The following is a 22,559-nucleotide window of genomic DNA, read 5'->3' on the forward strand; positions in this document are numbered from 1 at the left end:
CCCTTTAACTTTTTAAAGACTATTGAACAAGTTTGCACAGAGAGAAAAATCACAGCATTTAATCATTTGTTTTCTTTTGGAAACAGGACTGTGAATTAAATCATTTTATGTATTTATCAGGTAGTTTGATAAAGATATTGCAACACATTGAAACACAGGTCCTTTTCTGACTGCAACGTTAGCCCCACTATGTCTAACATGTTTTCTATGTTTTTCAGGTTCAGTTTATTCAAAATAAATTAGAAGTTAAAAATAAAAACTATTTTTATTTTGCAACAGCTTCACATATATTTACAGCACAGTTTTAATAGGGTAATGTGGCGTGCTGTCTGTGATTACAGCGGCGCTGAAAACACTTCATTAAACCAATTACCCAAAGGCGTGTTTTTATTGTCACATGTCAAAAGGAGGTATATAATAGAAAGAAACGGCATACTTTGACTTTTGTCATTTGTTATTAACATTGCAATGATGAGAACGACCAAGGGGCACGAGCCTTGTGTCATAATGTACAAAAAAAAACTCAAAATAAAATCTAGACAGAAGCTTGTAATGAGATCCAAGCACCGTCACGCATCTTGTGCCGCTTTCAAATTAGAACTCAGGGCTCAATTTCAGCAGTGTCCTACCGGGGCTAAACAAAACGCTGTGTTTGTATGAGTTAAAACTTAGAGTTAGATATTTTATAAATCCCATGATTGACTTTCCTCAATGAAAATATATGTTTTGCACATGATAGATAAAATAAGCAAATACTGCTACTGTATATAAGTTGTTTATTAAAAATTAGTTATTTTGATAAATAACTAGGACATGAATAAATGATTTGAGAATCCTTTGAAAGGCTGCTGGGAGGAAAATGAGCGATACACTGATTATGAAGTGGGTGAATTATTGAGTTAGTTGTCTATGAACTAATTGCTTTTGTAATGAAAGGCTCATTTCCTTCTTCTGAGTTTAGAGATTTCTTCATTTCATTCTGGTGCCGGCAGCTATGGCAGAAAGTGCATATACATGTATATATAATATTATTTATTCATGACTGTTTGACAGAAGTTCCCAAGACAAAATTTCATTCAGCTGACCATTTTTCTAGATTCATGGGCCTTTTCAGCTTTTTGCCCTCAAGATTTAAACTTTAAAAAGCTTAATTTTGAAATCCGGCTCTGAAGCACTTTGGTTTTGCCTTTATACTCGAAATCAGAAAAAAAGTCATGATAACAAGGAAAATGTTCAAAAAAGCAGTGATATTTACATTTTCTTTTGGTTTCTTTGCGTATGGTTATGTTGTTGTCAAGTTATTTCATCTGCCAATAATCATGCATTTTTGCTTTTCAAACCTGCAAAACATTCCCAAAAAAGCAAGTACAGAAGTAATTTAATGCTTGTAATGAGGTGGATTTTAAACAGGTCTTATTTCAAAACAGTTATTGACTAATCAGATTATGAATCTCATTATTATTAAATGGCTCTTACTTAGCTCTCAGCTTTTCCATTTTTTATGATGTTGTTTAAATGATGTGCTAATTAACGATAGAACACAAGAAAGATGGACACGTCTTTCAAAAATGCATCTTACGATGGACGCCCGTCGTCCTGGCTTTGCACCGGCTGCTGCCATATTGTTTACCTAGCGCTGATAAGAAAGAAGACGATGTTTCACTCTATTGTTGTAATTTTTTTTTAATTTGTTCGTGACTATTTTTATCATCAATTTTTGTGACAAGATCGACTAATCGTTGCACGTCAATGTTGATTGGATTAAGACTGTGAGAAAAGCCGCTTTTATGAAAGGCTGAGTCTTGAGGATTTCAGGATTAGCATTCATATTGCTCCAAAATATAAGTGTTGTTGCTGGCCCTTGGAAATAGTTCCAGTTTCATGGAATAGACTCAAAGGTTATAAAAATTACTACAATTTTAAGGCTTGACAATCATTGCATACCCACATTTACCTGTAAATATAAGATATGCCAACATTTTCCAATAAAAGGATCCTAAAGTTCACTTGTGCCACTTTTAATAACATGACCAGTTGGAGGGAGGTAGGAGGACATGGTCGGTGGCATTAATCCACAGGGTGTCATTCAACATAGACTCAGCCACATCATAACCTAGCTTTCTACCAAAATTGTATTAATTTCTTTTACCAGTTTAGAGTGGTAAGCTTAGTTTAAAAAAGAACACATACCGGTAGTTTTGTAGAGTAAGGTATATGATATAAGGACTACATAATTAGCTTTATAAATTTAAAAATGAACGTATTACATGTATAAATGATTAAATGCCTGGTTGCTGTTTAAATCAAACTCAGTGATCGATTCCTGAAAGAAGGAAAAAGGTCATTGTTATTTTTGAGACTTGGGATGATGGTTCAAGTTCTGTGATTGGATCATCATCTCTGCCTGATGGACAAAGTTAAAAAAGAGAAATAAAAATGACATAACTTGCATTTTTTGTTGTCATTGCAGGCACTATTATAATATTTTATAACAGCTCCAAAATTTTAATTTAAACACCTTAAAAATAGTGTCGGTGTATGTCCTACCACTTGTATTATTTCTAACCTCTTGGGTTCACATGCATGCCGTCCTTCTCTATTCGGGCAAAGCTGGATCCCAGTCTGAAATCCATTGTTCCATTATTGTTGTTTTAGATAATTGTTTGAAAGCTTTGATCATACACTTGTCTTCAAAAACAGAGATCTTCTCTACTGTCTTCACTGATATTCAAGTAGTAATTGGAGGCTAGGAAATTTAATTGAGCAATATCTCCAGCAACATTTGCTGATCAGACTTATGTGTCATATACGTTTTTGAAGATTCACAACTTTGATGGCGATTCTCTATTGATTAAGAACTGCAATTGGTCCAAAATTATCCAAATGACCTTCTGCTCTTTTATCAATAGTTGGACAACCTGGACGAACAGGCTGCACAGATCAGAAGAGAACTGGATGGTCGTCTTCAGATGGCAGACCAAATTGCCAGGGTGAGTCAGCCTCGAGAGTGACTCAGATTGATCATAATATGCTTTATTAAGTTCATATGCCACTAGTATGGTGTTACTTGTATAAACATCAACTGTGAGCATCACATTTCTTTTTATATTTTTGTCTACAGGGTGGTAAGTTCCCAAAATTTGTGTCTAAAGAGATGGAGGCCATGTACATCGAGGAACTCAAGTCTTCAGTGAATCAGCTGATGGCCAATCTGGAGAGCATGCCCGTGTCCAAGGGTGGGGAGTTTAAACTGCAGAAGCTGAAACGTGGCCACAACACCTCCATCATTGACATGGGCCAAGAAGATGAGAACACACTGTCCAAATCTGACGTGGTCCTGTCCTTCACTCTGGAGGTATTGTGCAGCATTCAGAATAAGGACAGATAAAAGTGATTATCAGCGTGCATAATGTTTGTTTCTTCATTGTGATTTCCAGTAAAAGGCTAAAAGTTGAAAGCCTTAGCGAGGGGTGCTATCAAAAAACAGCATAAATGTTACTACTCTAGATATTATATTCAATATTTTAGACTAAGTGCAGTTGAAATTACGCCAGTATCTCACAAAACTGCCAGCCACAGCTCCCCTGTGAATGTCGTCTGTCTCCAAGTCTTTTGTATGAAATCTCAAGCTGACTAAGTGATATTCAGGTCAGGGCTTTGCCAGGCCCTACTACCTGTGCAGGGGTCCTTGTTTTTCTTGTCAGTGAGGCTAATTCATTCATTTATTTAGGTGTATTACATAATTATATCCCTTCAACATCTACATGTCTTTGGAATTCCGATTATAGCCAAATGACACAAACATGGTGATATCCGAAGGTCTAAATCTTGCATAAAATCTCTGTCTGCCTGAATCAACACTAATAACTCAAAACCGTTGCCACCGTCTTCTGCTTCTCACTAAGTATAAAAAAACCAGACAGCACACCCGCTCAGGGGGTTGAACAGACGCTCTGCGAAGAACAGATTGACGCGTATACATTTACCTGGTTCAAGCGGGAAATATGACTCATCTTTTCATCAGCTCATCTGCGATGAGTTGTCGCCTGAGAGCAGAGCAGTCACACCTCGCTCCTCATGATGCGCTGCTATTTCAGAGACAGAAAGTGCATAATGTGCAAAAGAATGTGATCCCGCTTGTCTGCTTGTAGAGACCTGGTAATAAAATTATTGGCACAGTGAGGAAAATTTGATGGTGGTGAGGTGGCATGTGAGGTGTGACCATTGTGAGGTGGCACTCTTTGTTCCAGAGTTGATTCCTGATCATAAACCACTTGGTGACACATTCAAAAAAAAAAAATTAAAAATTAAAAAAAAAAAAAAAAAAAAAAAAAAAATTATGAGGATTACATTTTTTTATAAATATAAAACATAAGATTAATGAATAAGATTATTTGCATTTGTCTGTAAAGAAAACATTGAAAACCCTCCCCTCACAATTCTTTACTATACATTATAAATGCCAAAGATACATTATAAATGCCAAAGTCTGTCCTTGATCAGGACACAAACGTTAGGAATTAATGTTTCAAATCTTTATTAAGTAATCTGTTCTTTCCCAGGCACAAATTTTCACGTTTGTCAGACTAATATTATTTACTTTTTGCTGAACTCGGAATGAATTTAACGGATGACTGGAATGATAAACAGTTCATAAACTGGGAGTGAATGGAGTCTGTGGCCATCATGGGTGCAGTGGATTGAGCGGACGCCTTCATTGAACGCAGGCTCATATCCCGACTGCATATATTTCTGGATTAGGTCGTGTCATTGAAATCCACAGTTGCATTATAAAAGCAGCATAGGGCTACATTGAAATCACTGAGCTGTTAAAGACTAGGTATAAGACTTTATGTGGCAGATTATACCTCCGAGCTGTTGTGAGGATAGAAAGTTGTAGGGTCCAGGGAGGATAGTTGAAATCTTTACAATCTCTTTCAGCAGAACATCACCCAGAAACTACTGAGCAACAACGACGCCAGCTGCAACTGTAAATAGCCACTGTGACTGAGATAGTATTTCTGGATGGATTTGCTGCCTGATTTTCTGCTGTTGACCCTTTTCCTCTCTGACCTCCCTCGAGAGATGAGTCACTTCTCGTCTGCAGCCTTTTCTGAGGTTTGTATGCTTCCTAGGTGGTGATCATGGAAGTGGTGGGGCTGAAGTCTCTGGCACCGAACAGGATTGTTTACTGCACCATGGAGGTGGAAGGCGGCGAGAAACTTCAGACCGACCAAGCAGAGGCATCCAAGCCGACGTGAGTGTGCACACATGCACGACTTTTCCCTGTGTATTTAAGGTAGTATTAAGTGTGTGCTGGGAGCAGAATAAAGTTAAAGCAACACCGCTTTGTGTAATCTAAGTGTAATCTTGATTTTTGCTTTTTTATTTTTCTGCTAAACCAACAAATGTTTTGTAATCAGAAGTACATAATTGCATCATATGAGACGGATGGGATCTCACTAGATTAATTGTCTTGGAAGACGTAGTTGAAGGTGTATTAAGCCTCTGCTTCCAAACTCTGTCAAACCTCATTGGTTTCTCAGCGCCAAATACTTCCAGTGATTGCAAGTGCTCTTGAATGCCTCGTTCCCTATCACAAATACTTTGCATGTGAGTGCATGCATTTAAAAAGACAATGGGAGTGTTTAGTTGAGCAAATCTCCAGAAAATAGAAAATACAGGGTTTAACTGGCACCCTTAATATTCCTGTCTTCTAAAAGTACCTGTAGCAAATCAAAGTAGACTGAAACAAATGTTGTCTTGGCAGCAAATACCTCTATTGTGTTGGATCTGCTTTAGTCATTTACATTTTTGGTCCAAAAACCTTTCTTTTGATTGGATAATTGTGGATTCAGGAAATCAAGGTTTTAAAATTGACCTTTTCAGACTGAAAAATACACAATGGAATGCTTTCAATTTTATGAATGTTATTCTTTTTAATGTCTCCACATAAAAGGCCTCTATGATTATTGCTTTTTATCTCTTTTCTTGTAATGACAGTTTATCTGACCTTATTCGTGACATTTTTTTCAATGTTTCATTTAAGGAAAATACATCCTCTGCTAAATTCTGACTCCCTTTTATTCAGCTTGTTAAACCAGGGTTGTGTAGCAGCGAGCTAAGAGAAAAGTCTGTGAAACATGCAGGCAAATCTGAGCTATTTTAAGGCCCGAATGTCGTCCTCTGATCTCCCTAAATCAAGAGCCATTTTATGGAGAGGGTCTGCAAGAGATGGAGGAACTTGAATGAGAGAAGGGATTAGAGGAGAAGAAGGCACAGCTAATGTGTGTGTGGTGGGGGGGGATGTTTGAACTGCATGTGCTGTGGAGACATTTCTCATGATCACACTTAAATTGTTGCATTTCCAGGTGAAGCTGCAGATTTGGGTAAGAAAAGGTTGACCTTGCCATTATTTTAAGTCTCTGAAAAGTGAACATTACGTCCTTTAAGCTATGGAAATATGACCGGAGGAACGTTTGGCTGAGGGTTTGTGTACAAAGCTCCCACACACACACACACACACACACACACACAATATAGATGCTAATCGTCAGACTGGTGCAGGTTATTTGCATACAGTAATTAGATTTGTTTGGCAATTGAGTGTTCATTGTGACTTCAGATTTAACATCTGGATGACTGAGGTGATTTTGCAGTTTTATTTCTTAACACGAGCCATTTGAGCAGCCGCAAGAGTTTATACATTTTGGAGAAAGAGATGCAGTGAAGTGGCGCCGTCATGTCCATTATTAGAGCTTCTATTGAGCACCAAGGTCACCTTCATGCCAGAGCAACGGCTCCACGTGAAATCAGCAATAACTCGCCACCGACTACTCTCTGCCAGCCAGCAGCCTCGCTGCTTCGTCTCTATATGCTGGAACTGCTGCATCTTTGTGTACATTAAGGAGCGATTAATAACGGATGTTGGAAATGCACACAAGGAAAAAAGAAATCAATAAAAAAAGCTATTCAAGGCTAAAAATAGACAGGATGTTCTTTAAGCGCTCATATCTTACTGCAAAGGCTGCATAATGGAGCACATGTTGGCAGCACATATGACTAGAAGAGCTATTAACAGCACATATGTTGTGTAACAGGATTACAATTAGATGCATTTTTCCTGTAAGTTTGGTTTATTGTGATCCCTTTTTTTTCTTGCAATGGGTTTCAGTTTTTTCTTTATTAGGGGTTTATTGTTCAACGGTTGACTCACTTTTATTTTTTCCAACAAATCTTTAAAGAGTTTCACAAGTTTAAAATCACACCGCTTCGATAAAGTCAGCATTGTTTAAAAGTAAGCATATCAAAATGGATTGTGCTCAGTTGATGGGTTTTTCTTAATCAAAACCATTTGTTTTGTCTGACAGTTACAGACTACATGAATCACTGCATCATGAACTTCATTTTAATAGTGATCACACAATTTCAGTTTTATGCTTTAGTGGCCAATTGTTCTGGTTTTGTTTTCTTCATATTTGTATGAAGAAAAACATATTCTTCCTACAAATGGCAGCACATATTTGTCTGCACAGATTAAAAAAAAAAAAAACTGAATTTTATTCGAAAACAGACCCAATTTGATTTACCAAACCACTCAAAACTCGCCATGACACATGCTTATTCTGTAAAGGTGTTTTTGTGCATAATTGGATTGGAAATGTAAGATTTTATAGTCAAGATTTCTAAAACGATCAATTTTCAGCATTATTAACACATTTGTGTGTGCTGATGTTCTCTCTTCTGGTCTTTAACATGCATGTCAGAGTTTACGTGTGTTTACGACGGTCTCCTACGCCATCCGTAATGTTCAGGTTTTCCTTTGGTCTTTCAAATGGAGGCTGAAGTCATTAATATATAACAATAATATAAAATCTAAATGTGTCTACATACTCCTTATTAAATGTTACTTTTTGCAAAAATAATACTATTACTTTACTTTATTAATCCATGCCAAAAGTATATATTTCTTTGTATTATTTGTCATATTAAGTAGTGCTTCAGCAAATAAAAACAACCCAAACAATTGTTGAGTCTAAGATTGCAGTGCAATCACTGCAGTGCAAACCAGACCCACTGATCCAATGAACCGTCATCCACCAGAAAACATCTTTGGTGAGCAGTGCAGATAGCGGCAGCTGTAGAGAAAAAGTCCTGGAAAAACTCACAGTATCGTCAAATGCCGGCTGACTTGCCAGCCGGTGCTCTGTTTTCAGGACGCTATGATTCTTTTAGCAAGCTTTGAACAAAGGGCAGTAAAAGTAACACTGTGTTAACAAGTTATTTCATTTTGTAATAATTAGGGATGTCTTGATCCGATCACGTGATCGGAAATCGGGCCCAAGATCAAAATCTGACGTTGCATCCCGATTAGGGATCGGATATATATATTATTCTCATTATTTTGATCAGCCCATCAAACAGACTATGGAAAAAATGCGGAGTGTGGGCTGTGTTTCGTAAAGTGAGTTCCTAGTTGTTTGTTTGTGTTGATCTGCGCATGCGCACAGCAGTGTTACAGCGGAGGTAAATAAATAAAAGTTAAGTTACAATGGTGATTGAGAACCAACAAACCTGGCATCTGTGTTCTCTCCCTAAGGCGAGCATTCAGAAAAATGCCATAGGCTGTGTCGTGCATTCTTGCCAATTTTGCATGCAAGAGTTCTTAGACACCCTGGCTACCGTGAAGAAGATTGTAGGTAACTTCAGACACAAACATTTTATTCTTTAAGCCAGAAAAGCACAGTAAGAAGTAAGAATACAGTCTAAAAAGCACATTACTGGCATAACTTTGTGACACTGTTGCACTTTTATTCGCTTATTTGTTTATATGCCTCATTTTAAGTTGAGCTGCTATTTTTATTTAATTCAAATTTATGTTTATATTTGTACTATTTCTACTAGTCAATAGTTAACAATTTGTACTAGTTCATAATTACACTATTATTACTTGATTGTTCAAGCTACCTCAAAGATAACTGCACTGTTTAAGTGCTAAATAATAAAATAAGGGGAACAAAATAAAATAGGTGATAACCTGGATCTGTTCATTTTGCATTTGTTCATTTTTTTTAATGTGTTGTGAAAATATCGGATCGGGACTCGGTATCTGCAGATACTCAAAATCTAATAACTCAGAATAAGATTGAGGCCAAAAAACCTGGACATACCTAGTAGGCTAATAATAGTAATTTTACAAGTAAAATGTAAAATGAGTCATATTGTTACATTGACGCCGTTTGCATTATTTCAGTAATTCCTTAGCCATCAATTAATTAATGAGTCTGAATGGCTGATGTTTATTTTAACAGTAGGTGGATTTGTGTCTGAAAGCAGGTTTGGACAAAGAAGGGAATATCCTTACTGTAGCAGCTCTCCTGATTGGAACATCCACCTTGATATGCTCTACGTTTGTGTCGGTCTCTTTCTGATATCTGTTGTTCCTTCTGGCTTTCTCCACGTATCTGAGTGGTTCCTGCAGACGCCTCCGTTTCTTCTCCCAAGTATGAAACGTGCATGCCACCAGGACTAGAGAGCGTCTCACTAGTTTCACAGTGTGAACCAGTCCATGTGGTGTGGCATGTGAACATAATCTACATATTCCTTTAATTCGTATATGTCCTATTTGCAGCTGTAAATCTGGTGCAGAATGTACCGAACCAGATGCGATGGGGGCGAGGTGGGCCGACCTTATGTCCAAGAGCCACTATTCAAACAACCTCGCTTCGGCTGTACGCCTGCCCAATGATGTCCAAATGCGTTTTTTCTTCTGCAACTGTTGGCACTGTCCCCTGGAAACTGGAGTCCAATCCAGAGAAACCATGCTGATTTTTTTCACATCAGAATAAAAGAATGAAGGTAGCTGGTCAGCCTACCCTTGTTTCCTTCTATTAATGAATTGCACTTGACGTGCTTTTTAGATTTGCCTGAATGTACAATAAAATAAGACAGTAAAGTTGACAGCAGACCTGGACTTTAGCCAGGGACCTGACAGCTCTTTGCTGCAGATCCACTTTAGTACACTTTGGTTTGATGAGATCTGCATTTTGCTATTCGAAACTCTCACCAAGAGCAGCTTTCAGTTTTTCGGGTGTATAAATAGAAGAAATGCAATTCAGTAAGTGACAGTGAGACGGACGAATAACGTGTGGGTCTGCGTGTTATCTTCTGTGCATTTGCCATAGTGCGAATCCCTGCGACTGCTTGTTACCTCCTAATCAGTCTCCCTACCATCTTTCTTCTGTGATAAAAAGACAAGCTGTGGTGTTTATGTGTGTCCAAAAATAACAATCTATCCACCTGCACTGTATATTTCAATACGAATGGCCACACAAGCTGTTGTTTTGAGGCTATATTAAAGTAAAGAATTCTATTTTCTTCCTGTAATCATGATATAATTAATCTGTTTATAGTTGTTTACTGAAATCTCTTTGATTTAGGTGTGACATCTTTAACAGTGAGTTGAAGCAGGTCTCCTGGACAGTTTACTTACGATCGAACATAATTATTGTAAAGGTGCAGTTCATGCTGTCATGAGTTAGCCTCAAGAGTGCGTTTCTGTTGTGCCTTTCAGTTGGGGGACCCAAGGGGACTTCACCACCACGCACCCTCTGCCCGGCGTCAAGGTGAAGCTGTTTACGGAGAGTACAGGCGTGCTGGCGCTGGAGGACAAAGAACTGGGCAGGGTAACACTTGTGTTCATGTACACAAACGATAAACACTGGATTAATATGTCTAATAGGGGATAGAAGTTCTGGAAATGGACCTCCTAAACTCTTATCTTTTGATGAGCATTTTTTTAAATGAATCCATCACGCACTTTTCATCAGCACATTCACTGTGAGCTTTTGTTTGATCTGAATTAATATTAACTTTACCGCTGCAGCTTTGTAATAAAATAAAAGGGGACAGATTAAAAGCATACATATATATTTCACATTGGTGACAGCAGACTTTCAGTTTCATTAAAATCTCATCTAACTCAATCTGACTCAAATGTCAGGGGAGCAGAGGCAGAAATCTGTTCTCTAGCCGCCGTTCTCTTGTTTAAAAGTGACAGCTAGCCGGGGAAGGTGATGTTGCTTGTTTGCGTTGGGGCGGCGGCGCCTCAGACGTCCCTGTAGTGCCAGTGACCTTGGTTGTGACAAGGCTCTTTGATCTCCCACTGCAGCAGACTTGGGAAGAAAACAGGCTTCCTCAAAGCTCTTTAAGTCAGCAAAGAGAGATTAGGCCTCTTTTTTTAGGGAGTAAGAGCAAAGTACTGTTCTGTTCCTCCACCACTTTGTGATTGAACACCAGACAAGCACACATCACCGACCTTTCCAGGGCACTGATTAGTGCAGCTGAATGCTGCACAAGCTGAGATGAAAGATTAATTACCTGGATATCAGCGGTAATGATGATTTAAGTAATGTTTTTTTTTTCTTCTATCGCAGGTTGTTCTCCACCCAACGCCTAATAGCCCCAAAGCGTCAGAGCTTCACAAGATGACTGTGACCAAGGCTTGTCCTGACCAAGATCTCAAGATCAAACTGGCCATAAGAATGGATAAACCACAGAACATGAAGCACTGCGGGTAAGACGCATGCTGATGTTCTTATGTGATTTTCACTTTCCACGCTTTCCTATAGAGCACCTTCCCTCTCAGCTCCTTGGCCCCATTTCTATTCACGTGTTGTGGAAAAATACTGTGAAGTCTACTACTCCCCCTGGTGGATGCCAGGGTGTAGTTTATATATTTTATCCTCATCAAAAAGGGCCAACACGTTTAAAATGAGGAGGTTGATGGACGTGAATTGTGTATGAAGCTTTTTTCTTTGAGATGCTCGGCTGCTGCTTGCTGCTTTTTTTTCATTGCGTGTGGTCACTGTTTTTCCAGGTATCTGTGGGCCTTTGGGAAGAATGTCTGGAAGCGCTGGAAGAAGCGTTTCTTTGTCCTTGTGCAGGTGGGCTCTTCGTGCAAAATTGTCTTCAATCCAGGCAACTCTTTTCGTTGCTTTTTACAAACGGAGTGGATTTCACAGATCTCCCTTTAAATGTAGTTGGCAGGTTAAAGAACATCTTGACGTTAGATACACTCGACTGGGACGTTGTATGAAACACCAGTACAAAACGATTACATTCAAACAATGCAATCAATGGAAAATGACATGTTAGATGATGAAACTGAGAAGTTTGGTTCTTTGGAAAGAGAAAAATTAGTGAATCAGTAATAATTAAGAACGTGTGGTGCTGATAAGAGACAATAGGGGTGTCGTGGCTTTTAAAAGGTGGCTGCAGGAGCGGGTTCTGGCCGTGGGGTTTGGGATTGCTGGCAGCAAACGTTCTCCCAAAACCAACATTTTTATATTTTAGTCAAAAGAACCGTTTTCCGGCTCAGGCCATCATAAAAGAGCATATTTCCTTTTCTTTTTTTGATTAAGTTTTAAGCCTAGTTTAATGGCATATCTTAGTGTAGTCAAGGTACAGTAGTTATGGATGATAAGTTAGTTTAACACTCATTCTTGACTCACATTCTTGAGTTCTGCACAGAGCTGAATAAAACTGTTTTTTGGCCATCTTTTTTCTTTCGTTATTTCACGCCAGGTGAGTCAGTATACATTTGCAATGTGCAGCTACAGAGAAAAAAAATCAGAACCGCAAGAGCTTCTGCAACTGGACGGGTATACTGTGGACTACTGTGACCCCCAACCAGGTCAGACGGTACTGCAACATATGCTAACATTTCAGATGCTATCTAAATGTGTAATTACTTGGTTTTTACTGTTTTATTTGGTCAGGCTTGGATGGTGGCAGGGCTTTCTTCAATGCGGTGAAGGAAGGTGACACTGTGATCTTTGCCAGCGATGATGAGCAGGACCGCATCCTGTGGGTCCAGGCCATGTATCGCGCCACCGGCCAGTCCCACAAGCCTGTCCCGCCCACTCAGGTCCAGAAACTAAACTCCAAAGGTGGTGCTTCAGCCCAAATGGATGCCCCCATATCTCAGTTCTGTAAGTAGCTGGAAACACAACAGGGTCACTTTAGCATAAAGCAGTCTCCATCCACAAAGCAGCCAATGCTTTAACCCATGAATGTGTCACACCATGTGCTCCACTCTGAAGTCACAAAACGTGCTAGTAAAACTAACACACAAACACGCACGCACATGCATTAATCTTTCACAGATCCCTCCAGCATCTGATGGACTTCCACTCATTGTCACCACTCTCACAGTGTTTAAAGGTGCGATTCCATGCTACTCCATCAGTCTGTTCACGAGGAACAACCAACCTGAAAAAGACTATCATAGCCTACAAAAGCTGGCTTTTAAAGTTAGTGCAAATGTCAAACAGGTCACCATGCATAATGCTTGAACATTCAAGCCTGCTGGGGTTGAGTTCAGACTGACAGCGCCAGAGTGTGATGGTCTTGTTTTAAACCATAGGCCTGTTTCAAACCAGTTTTAGCTCTAAAATTGCTACGGTGAAGGAAGCCGTGGTTCTGAGACAGGCTCCAAAATGGTTCTCCTGTCACTAAGTGATGACCAAAGCAGACATGTGTAAAGTTTTAATCAACATGTCACTGTACTTGCACTTCTAAGCAGTCCCCAGCTCAGGTAGCAAAGTAAAGGTAAGACCCTCTTAAGTAGTGTGGTATCCGTACCGACTGTGCCAACTTCTTTTGTAACCGTCTCTCATGTTCCTCCCTCCTCCCCCCTGCACATCCAAGATGGTTATAAAACAAAATCAGACAGCAGCATTTTTTTCTTCATGTAGTCTGTATCTCCTCAGGTTGGTTTTGACCTATGCCATCACTCATCTTCTTGTTATTTCAACACAAAAGTTTGCATTACTGTGCCCCTGCCCACCCTAGCACTAACATAGACATCGTACCCACTAAATGTAATGTCACATAATTAAAAATTCAGATTAATAGATCCTGCTATTCAGAACAAAACCTTTTGTGTGCATTTTTTGGACTCCATGGGCCAAGAATAATCAAGGAATCAACTTTATTTTTACAGAAAGGGGAAATAATTGGCATTTGATGCAAACATGAAAGTACTGACTCCCATGTAAAGAGAAAAAATTGTTAACAATAACTAAAATAATTGTTTATTCTCCTGTTTGTCTAATGTATTAAAAGACAAGAATTGGGTCGGTTACTCAGAATCCTATCACATAAAATTCTATGTTGTTTCTCCATTGGTTTCTTTGTCCAGTATGTGATTGTTCTTGTGGTTAGTCGACTTCTCTGATGCCAGCTGTTGCCATTCAAAGCCTCCTCACAGTGGCACAGACCTCCTCTCCCTCCCCGAAACATTGTGGCACACCACGCGTACATGTTTCACCCCCCGGTGGTCTTGAATGGCACTGGGACCATAACGTACACAGCAACTCCTGACTCTGCTGCAGTGGAAGGATAACAAAAAAAAAAAAAAAAAGAAAAGAGACCTATGAAGGTTCTGAGGACCTGCCGCGTTTAACATTTTTTATGTGTTTGTTTGTCTACTAGAATTTGGTTTTATAATAATAATTTTATTATTGTTAAATGAAATGATTATAGGCCACAGCAAATTCTGCCTTATGAAGAAACAGCAACTAATCCTAGTCAACACAACTGGTTAGGTCTTTGAGAACAGGAACTGGTTGGCCGAGGTGCGGATGAGGTTGTGGTTTGGTCTAAAATACACTTTTATAAAGCGTGCATGGAAAAAGAAAGAAAGAAAGAAAGAAAGAAAGAAAGAAAGAAAGAAAGAAAGAAAGAAAGAAAGAAAGAAAGAAAGAAAGAAAGAAAGAAAGAAAGAATAGATACTAGAGCTAGAGCTAGTCAGGACACAGAGTTTCATCAAGAGAGAGCCTAAGCTTTACTGGGACATTACAGCAAATTTACAAACATAATGTAAATTAGTGACATGTCCCGATCCAACCATGTTATCAGAAATTGGAGCCAATCACATGATTTCTGAGGGATTTGATCAAGCCAATAGCCACTTTCCTTATTGAGGAGTTGGCAACACTGGCCGACGTAAATGTAGAGCAAGGTTGAAGTGGGTTCCTTGGTAATTCAGAAATGCCTGCAATTAGGAAATATTTCAAATTGGGCAGCGAATGCAGCGCTAAAGAAAAGACACGTCTGCCTATTTTTTCTTTTTCTTTTGTGGATTGCTACACTACAGGATCAGGATTCAGTCTGCCTCAAATGGCAAAGACATGTGATCAGGACATCCCTAGTGTAAACACTTTCCTACTTAAAGTGCTCTTTGTAACATTTTAAGAGGGTTTTTATCAAAAGGTCAGAGTAGTGTGATTTTTAGTCCTCTGTATTGGCTCAGAGCCACAAATGCTTGTCTTTCACATTTTGAGCACCAACAGCCTTCACCATCCACAGCTACCCTGGTTATTGACATGATGACGTATGTTGTTCTAAAGCTCCTTTTTGATTACATTGCACCAATTCTAATAACTACATTTAATTACAATATTCGTCTGTATATTAAAATGCTACATTTACATGTCACAGTATTACAATTATATTTGCATGAATTAAAGTATGATACATTTCAATGACCTTAATTAAATAATCACTCTATATAACGTGTCTCTCTGTGCACTTTCAGCCAAGACAAGAGAAATGAGAAAAGAGCATAAGGACAGCCTCTGAGGTAGTAGTCTGTCCCTCCCTTGAGGGAGGGTAGGTTGTCTTTGACCTTCAGAGCGGTTATTTGACCTGCTACACCATCACAATGAGGATAGTAACCGTGCTGCTTAGGGCGGCAGTCAGAGTAAAAACACAATAAAACAAAAACAACCTTGCATACAGACACTTATTTTCATGCAAAGGAAGGTAAGATACAAAAATGGACACTGACTATGTGAGCACCCAGGGGGCGCAGCTTGTGAACAGGCAAGGCAGGCAACTGCTTGGGGCCCCGAGTTGTTGGGGGGCCCATGAGCCCCCCCGCCCCCCCCCCCCAAAAAAAAAAAAAAAAAAAAAAAAATTTAAATTATTACTATAAACTAAGGTGTTTCCTGTCAGGGGTATTGAGGACTAAAAAAGTATTTTGAAGGCTGTTTTTACTCCACAGATCTCAAAATGTGGTAACCGCAATGACCACATCCTCCTCCTTAAACAAACATAGGGCATTTATCAATGACATCTCAGTAGCCAGTAAGAAACCTCCCTCAAGGGCCCCCATGTCGTCATTCCCATGATCACGGATCATCCACCTGTACGCAGTGTCAAAAAAAAAAAACTACACACAGTGTCGTGTGCACAGAATTTAACGTTCATTCTGGAAGTTTTAAATGGAGCCGATTCAGCTCAGCCGAAGGTAAAGAAAAACATTTGGAATAAAAAACAAAATTTCATAAAGTTTTCGTTGGTGTCAGTTTATTATAACATAACGGTGATGAATGCTGGTTTGAGGGGCCCCCTAGAAATTTTTGCCTAGGGCCCCAACAGACCCTAGAATCGCCTCTGTGAGCACCACAACCTTTCCAGGACCTTCATAGACTCTCTTTTACACACAAAACAACTCCCTTTTGGGTTTTACTTCAGTGTCTGGTGACAGTACTTAAGGCATAGCTTTCATCTCTTTAAGTACTTCTCCATAATCCAGAGAAACTAAACTAAACTGCAGTGGAGTGATGAGGTTCGTAAACTCTATCTTTCTCCCTCTGTCTCTGTCTTTCTTCCTTTTTCTGTCTGCTCTCCTCTTCTCTCTATCCCTGAAAAAGCCTCAACATCTGTTGTTCACATACCCTCACATGTGCTCACACACCACCACCCACAAACTATCATGTTGGTATAGGTTGTTGTTTTTGAGTTGTGTTTTCTTCTTCATGCTTTGCCTGGACCCTTCTTTAGTAATGCAGCTGCTAGGTCAGGGTCTCTAGTGATGCTCCAGCCTTGTTGCTAGTCTTTATGTTATTCTGGTTTGTCCCTTCTTACCCTGCTGTCTTCTAGCTGGACTCAAGGGTAAGTGCTTCCCTGTAGCCGGCACTGCTCAGATAATCCCCGCCGATTATCTGACAAATGCAACGTTCTTTCTCTCTTCTCTCCTTCTTCTCCTTTTTCACGTCTCGCTTCATGTCTTAGATATTAGTTGATCAATTTTTTTTTTTCAATTACCTCAACTTGAGGATCAAAGTATAAGCATCCATTCATGCCAGTATAGGATGCATGTATTTTATATTTAAGAACTTATTATTTGACTCGGTACTAGTTGAAGTTTATAGTCTTTTCTGCATAATTGCCTTCTCTCTTTACTCTTATTGGAGACCGGACCCCTCAGAGTGAAGCCGCCCATCCCGAATGTGAAACTAGTAGCGAGAGAAAGCATCTTTTAAGATTTAGCATGTAAATTTATCTAATAATGTAAGTTTCAAAAGCTGAAAACTTTATTTTATTGCAGCTGATGAAACCCAGATAATATGTGATGTTTAAATATATATTTATATATATATATATACATACGATGAAAGAAGTCTATGATGCTGAGCTTTAAAAAAAAAAGATGTATGGGTGTTTATGCTGAATAAGCTTTACATCAGAGGGCTCAATTGCTTTTAGTTCTTTTTATTTGAACTTTTCTTGATGAGAGTTGGCAAATATGTATGCGGAGTATTCTGAATGCCAAAGACAAGGAGTAGCCACTGCCGCCCCTTCTTACGATGAAATACTCCGGACCCCCTTCCCTCCTTCCTCCTGCAGTAGATGGGCCTGTAGATCGAGGCTAGACCGGAGTTACACCTCCAGAAAGGAGAGCTCTCATTTTGATTTCTTTTGACTGCCCTTGTTTGCCTGAATAGGAGAACACCTGTGTCATGTGTCCATACTTTTATACAAATTCAGGAGTTTTCATCCATCCCCCCATCTCCCAGAGAATGATACAGTTTTGCCTCTGTCGGCTTCATGCTATTTTACCCATGTACTTGCACCAAATTGTATTGCTACCCTATTAGAGTTCTTCGGTAGTGGTATGCCTGTTAGTCTGCTCCTTAGAGATCATGAATACACTGCAACATGTTCAAGTATTGTCAACTTGCAAATGCGTAGAGAAGAAAACGAGCAATGCAATTATGGAAGTAAACAAAGAAGATAAAATGCAAATTTGACGATGTGTCTGCAGATGAGCATGACATTCAGAAGCTTATTGAAAAGTCACTCGGTTCTCCAGCATGTTGTATTTTTTAAATGTATGCAAAATATTCTGATAAACATTTGGGGGTTTAGTTATTTTATTTATGGTTGAAGTCACTGTGAACACGTTAATGTGAGTTATGGTAACGTTACTGCAGTACTGAGTTTACTCTGGACTTAAACTTCACTACCTGTTTTAGTCCAGCCAGTGGAAAGGTAGCACACTCACTGTGTCTTGAAATCCAGAACCAGGCACCTTTTTTTTCACTCTTTGGGTGTTATTTTTCTTCTCCACTTCAGTATCAGTTCCTTTTCAGCGTGTCCCCGAGTGAAGCTTGCTTTCACTCTCCAACAACACTTCTCTGTTACTGTCCCACCACTAAAAAGGCAATTCTAGATATTTCATCCTGTCCTCCGGCTCTGATCCAGCACCTCCAATTCCACTCACTATTTTCTGTTTGTTCAAGTGCCCCCCCCCCCCCCCCCCCCTCTTTTTTTTGCATTGTGACTAACTATTCCTGTCTTGTCCCTCTCATTTCTCAGCATTCATTGTCCCCATTTATCTTGTTGTCTCTTTTCCTTCTCAGTTTGAAAGAAAAATGAGCTACTGAGTAAAAACCCACATTGACACCCTCTCACTGACCTGGAGGGTGGCAGATGACAGTTATCCTTGGTCCTGCCTTACAAATATCAGGCCTCCACATCCCCCACCTATCCCCAAATCATCCTCACTTTTGTTAGTGTTTCCTGCACATGGCACCTGTCACTCACACTGAGGACATGATTGCACCTCTATATCTATTTTTAATCATCTTTGTCCCCATCATTTTTTCATTTTTTTCTGTAACAGCTTATTTAAACAGTAGAAATTATCTTGTTAATAGTCAGTTTATGAAAATAGACACATAAATAAAATCTGACCAGCCCACCAGTGGTTTCTTAATTCAAATCGTTTTCTCTGTGTACACAGAGTTAAATATTACAATCTCTTTAATGAATTTTTACAGAGCAGCTTAAATCTTTCGTTTTGATACAGAGAGGGTTGCTGGCAAATGTTATGAAGCAAGACAAACATGGAAATTCAGACAGAGCTTGACCACAGCTCCTGAAGCCACATCAGAGTTTATGTGCAAATTTCAACAGAAGAAAATCAATTTCGCAACTTAACATATTGTTTCTATCAGTGCTTTGTCCTTATTTCACAGCATGCTCAAGTGAATTAGTCTTTTGCCATATCTGTGTCTTTTTTACGAGCACACGTCTCAGTATTTGTCAGGACCTGAGTGACAACAGTTGCGAATGGCAGAATCTATTGAATATATCCAGAGGAATGCATCTAATTTGATCTAACTGCACTTCTTTAAAGATCTTTTGGATATGTGAGGATTTACCGTATGTCCTCTGCAAAATAAGAGGGAATGTGACATACTAAAATGCCTGCATGCACATACAGTTGAAGCCCCTGTCCCTCTGAGCTTAGTTTAGGATTGATAGACTTTCATCCACTAATACAAAAACAAAACAAAACAAAACTCTTTACGCTGTCCGACACGATGCAAGTTGACAATGTAAGCTGTAAATGTTTATAATTTGCCCTTAGAAGTAGTCAAGAATCCCCTGGTGGTTCATGTGCTATAGTGAAGACCTGCTGTGTGCCTGTGCCTCACTGATGTGCTCTCCTCTGAACCGTGTGTTTTTCCCTGTGCCGTTCGGCCGGATAGACGCTGACAGAGCTCAGAAACACGGCATGGATGAGTTTATCTCCGCTAATCCCTGTAGCTTTGACCACGCCTCACTTTTTGAGATGGTGCAGAGGCTCACGTTGGACCACAGGCTCAATGACACCTTCTGCTCTTTGGTGAGCGTCCGTATGCCTTTTGTAACATTTGCACGTTCAACATGTGGGATGTGTGTTATTATTGTCTGCTGCTTTGCTGTACTGTCGTCTCCCCGTGCATCTGTGTCGTGCAGGGATGGTTCAGTCCAGGCCAGGTGTTTGTCTTGGATGAGTACTGTGCGAGGAATGGAGTTCGAGGTTGTCACAGACATCTGGGTTACCTGCGCGATCTACTGGAAAGGGCAGAAAATGGGGCTATCATTGACCCCACTCTTCTTCACTACAGCTTCGCTTTTTGTGCCTCCCATGTCCATGGGAACAGGTGTGCCAATATCTCTTCTTTGCAACTGTTTTAGTATTTTGACCAAAGTTCCCCAACAATGCCAGACGTATGTGCACAAGGGGCTGTTACTCCCTCATTTTACAGCCCTATCCTCCAATTATTATTATTTTTGTCATGTGGCACATTCAGGCCAAACAGTAGCCCACTCTTAGGGTCATGAAAAATGAAAGGCTCAGCAAAGGACGGCAAACATTCATGTACTTTTACTTTTTGCATAGATTGGAACATCGAATTTATGTAAGAGCTAGTTGGTAGGTGGTAGACGAGTGAAAAATCTCATTATGAGTCCCTCGTTGCTTATCGGCTTAATACATTCAAGGCTTCAGGGCCAGACCATTCTCTTTGAAGTAAAGGCTGATGTTAAAAACTGTTGTTTATACAGTATTAATAAATTAAGTCTGTCAAAAGACTCGATAGGAGCCGAGATTAAACGTCAACTTTATAAGAAGCATCCAAAACTTTTCGTGTGTGTGTTTCTTTTTGTTTCATCAATTACATTTTTTGTCATGTCTATGTTTACTTACTTTTATGTTTATACATTTTTGGCTGTTTTCTTTTTTTGAGATTTCATATTATGTTGCTAATCAGTTGTGTATATCTACACATTTCCTTGTTTTCTACCATTTTTCTTTGTTTTTCTTTTTCTTCTCTGTCCTTTGTTACCATAGTCTCTTACTGTCCATATTATTCATCCTCCCCATGCGTCCTTTAAAGTCAGAGAGGGCAGCAATTACTGGGGGCCGCTGGGCTATGAGGCCCTAATATCCCCAAAGAGCTCCCAAAGCTCAGACCCTCGCGCCGCCTCCAAGCGAGCGCGCATGTTCAAGTTTAGAAAGACAAAGGATTCCTTTCAAGGTGAAAAAAGGTGAGACTCAAGAGAAATATCTTGCACAGTTTGCTGTCAGTTCTGCGAGACCTGATTGCAGTCAACCAAAGCGCTTTATTTCTGTACTGGTTTCGTTCGCTCCCAGTGGACCAAGCGTCCGCATAAGTTGAACATTTACAAGATTGTAATTGGTTTAAAGTGTGTGGGTGTGATCCTTGTAGGCCAGATGGGCTGAGCACGGTGATTGTTGATGAGAAGGAGCGCTTTGAAGACATCAAGGAGCGGTTGCGTGTGATTTTGGAGAACCAGATTGTAAATTTCAGGTGATTGCCAACACATTACCTGAATACCTCTACACAATTATTTTCTTCATATTAATACATGTTTGGTCTGCGCCTTCCCTTGTAGATATTTTTTCCCCTTCGGTCGTCCTGAGGGTGCTCTGAAGGCCACTTTGTCCCTGCTGGAGAGGGTTTGTAAACACTATGAAAAGAAACTTATTTGAACCTAATGAAATAACGACTATATTGTAATGGAAATATCGGCATTATTAACAGAAATGCTCTTTAATGTAGGTCCTGATGAAGGACATCGTCACCCCAGTTCCACCAGAGGAGGTTAAAGGAGTCATCCGCAAATGTTTGGAGCAGGCCGCGCAACTCAACTACGAGCGGCTTAAAGAATTTGCTAAAATTGAAGGTAACCCAAAACAACACCGTCAACCACACAGTCAAATGAAATGATTGCCAGAGTGAACGTACTAAGGATATTTTAAAAGACTATTAAACACTTCTGCTGGTCACAACAAGTCTAGTGAGCACTAGTATCATTTTGTAGGGTTTTTGTAAGGCTTACTCAGTGGTTGTGCCAACTTAAGAGTCTTCTCTCCATATGTCTTTTTCTTATTCCAGTATGACACTGTGCCTGAGGCTTGTTATCTAGTTTTTGACACATACTGAACTCATGCGGTATATTTGTTTCCATACCCCAAATGATTTGTGACAGTTTGTCGGTCACTTTCTGTCTCTCAGTCCAATAACTTTCTCCTTTGTTTCAGGCCTGCTTTAGCTCTGTGCTGTTCTGTAGGCCAAGTTGGCTTTTGTGTAGAGGTGTGTGAGTAAAAATGCATTCAAATCCAAAGCCCTGAAATCTGTCGATGTGCTGATCTCTCATTGCGCCTTGACTATTCAAGCTGTGTAGTAACTGGCCTCTGATGTTAGATGATTGGACTGTTATCTGAATGTTCTCTCAGGCTCCCGGCTCCAAGTCGACACACACCCTCCTCATCTCCCACTACGTCGGTGTAGCTCTTACGTCTCTGATTCCTCAACTGACTCTGCACACCCTCCTTTATTCCCTCCCCCCCAACCATGCCTGGAAGTAGCAGCAGCTCTTCTGCCGCTCTTGTCTTACCCTGGATTCACACT

At 39.8% G+C, this 22,559-nt stretch overlaps 1 protein-coding gene across 4 annotated transcripts in view; it reads left to right on the plus strand.

The window, feature by feature from the left end:
• The window catches only part of cadpsb (Ca2+-dependent activator protein for secretion b), a 72,434-nt gene that overhangs the window by 28,088 nt on the left and 21,787 nt on the right, over nt 1-22,559 (plus strand). For all 4 annotated transcript variants that reach the window (XM_061727267.1, XM_061727268.1, XM_061727270.1 and 1 more), the window contains exons 4-16: nt 2,910-2,990; nt 3,122-3,355; nt 5,136-5,257; nt 10,574-10,685; nt 11,436-11,575; nt 11,879-11,945; nt 12,586-12,694; nt 12,780-12,992; nt 19,848-19,984; nt 20,098-20,285; nt 21,354-21,455; nt 21,541-21,604; nt 21,708-21,831. In XM_061727267.1, coding sequence (XP_061583251.1) covers nt 2,910-2,990; nt 3,122-3,355; nt 5,136-5,257; nt 10,574-10,685; nt 11,436-11,575; nt 11,879-11,945; nt 12,586-12,694; nt 12,780-12,992; nt 19,848-19,984; nt 20,098-20,285; nt 21,354-21,455; nt 21,541-21,604; nt 21,708-21,831 — 1,693 coding nt within the window. The remainder of the gene's footprint in view (nt 1-2,909; nt 2,991-3,121; nt 3,356-5,135; nt 5,258-10,573; nt 10,686-11,435; nt 11,576-11,878; nt 11,946-12,585; nt 12,695-12,779; nt 12,993-19,847; nt 19,985-20,097; nt 20,286-21,353; nt 21,456-21,540; nt 21,605-21,707; nt 21,832-22,559) is intronic.

This window comes from Cololabis saira, chromosome 8 (assembly GCF_033807715.1).
Source record: "Cololabis saira isolate AMF1-May2022 chromosome 8, fColSai1.1, whole genome shotgun sequence".
In the NCBI taxonomy this organism is placed as follows: domain Eukaryota; kingdom Metazoa; phylum Chordata; class Actinopteri; order Beloniformes; family Belonidae; genus Cololabis; species Cololabis saira.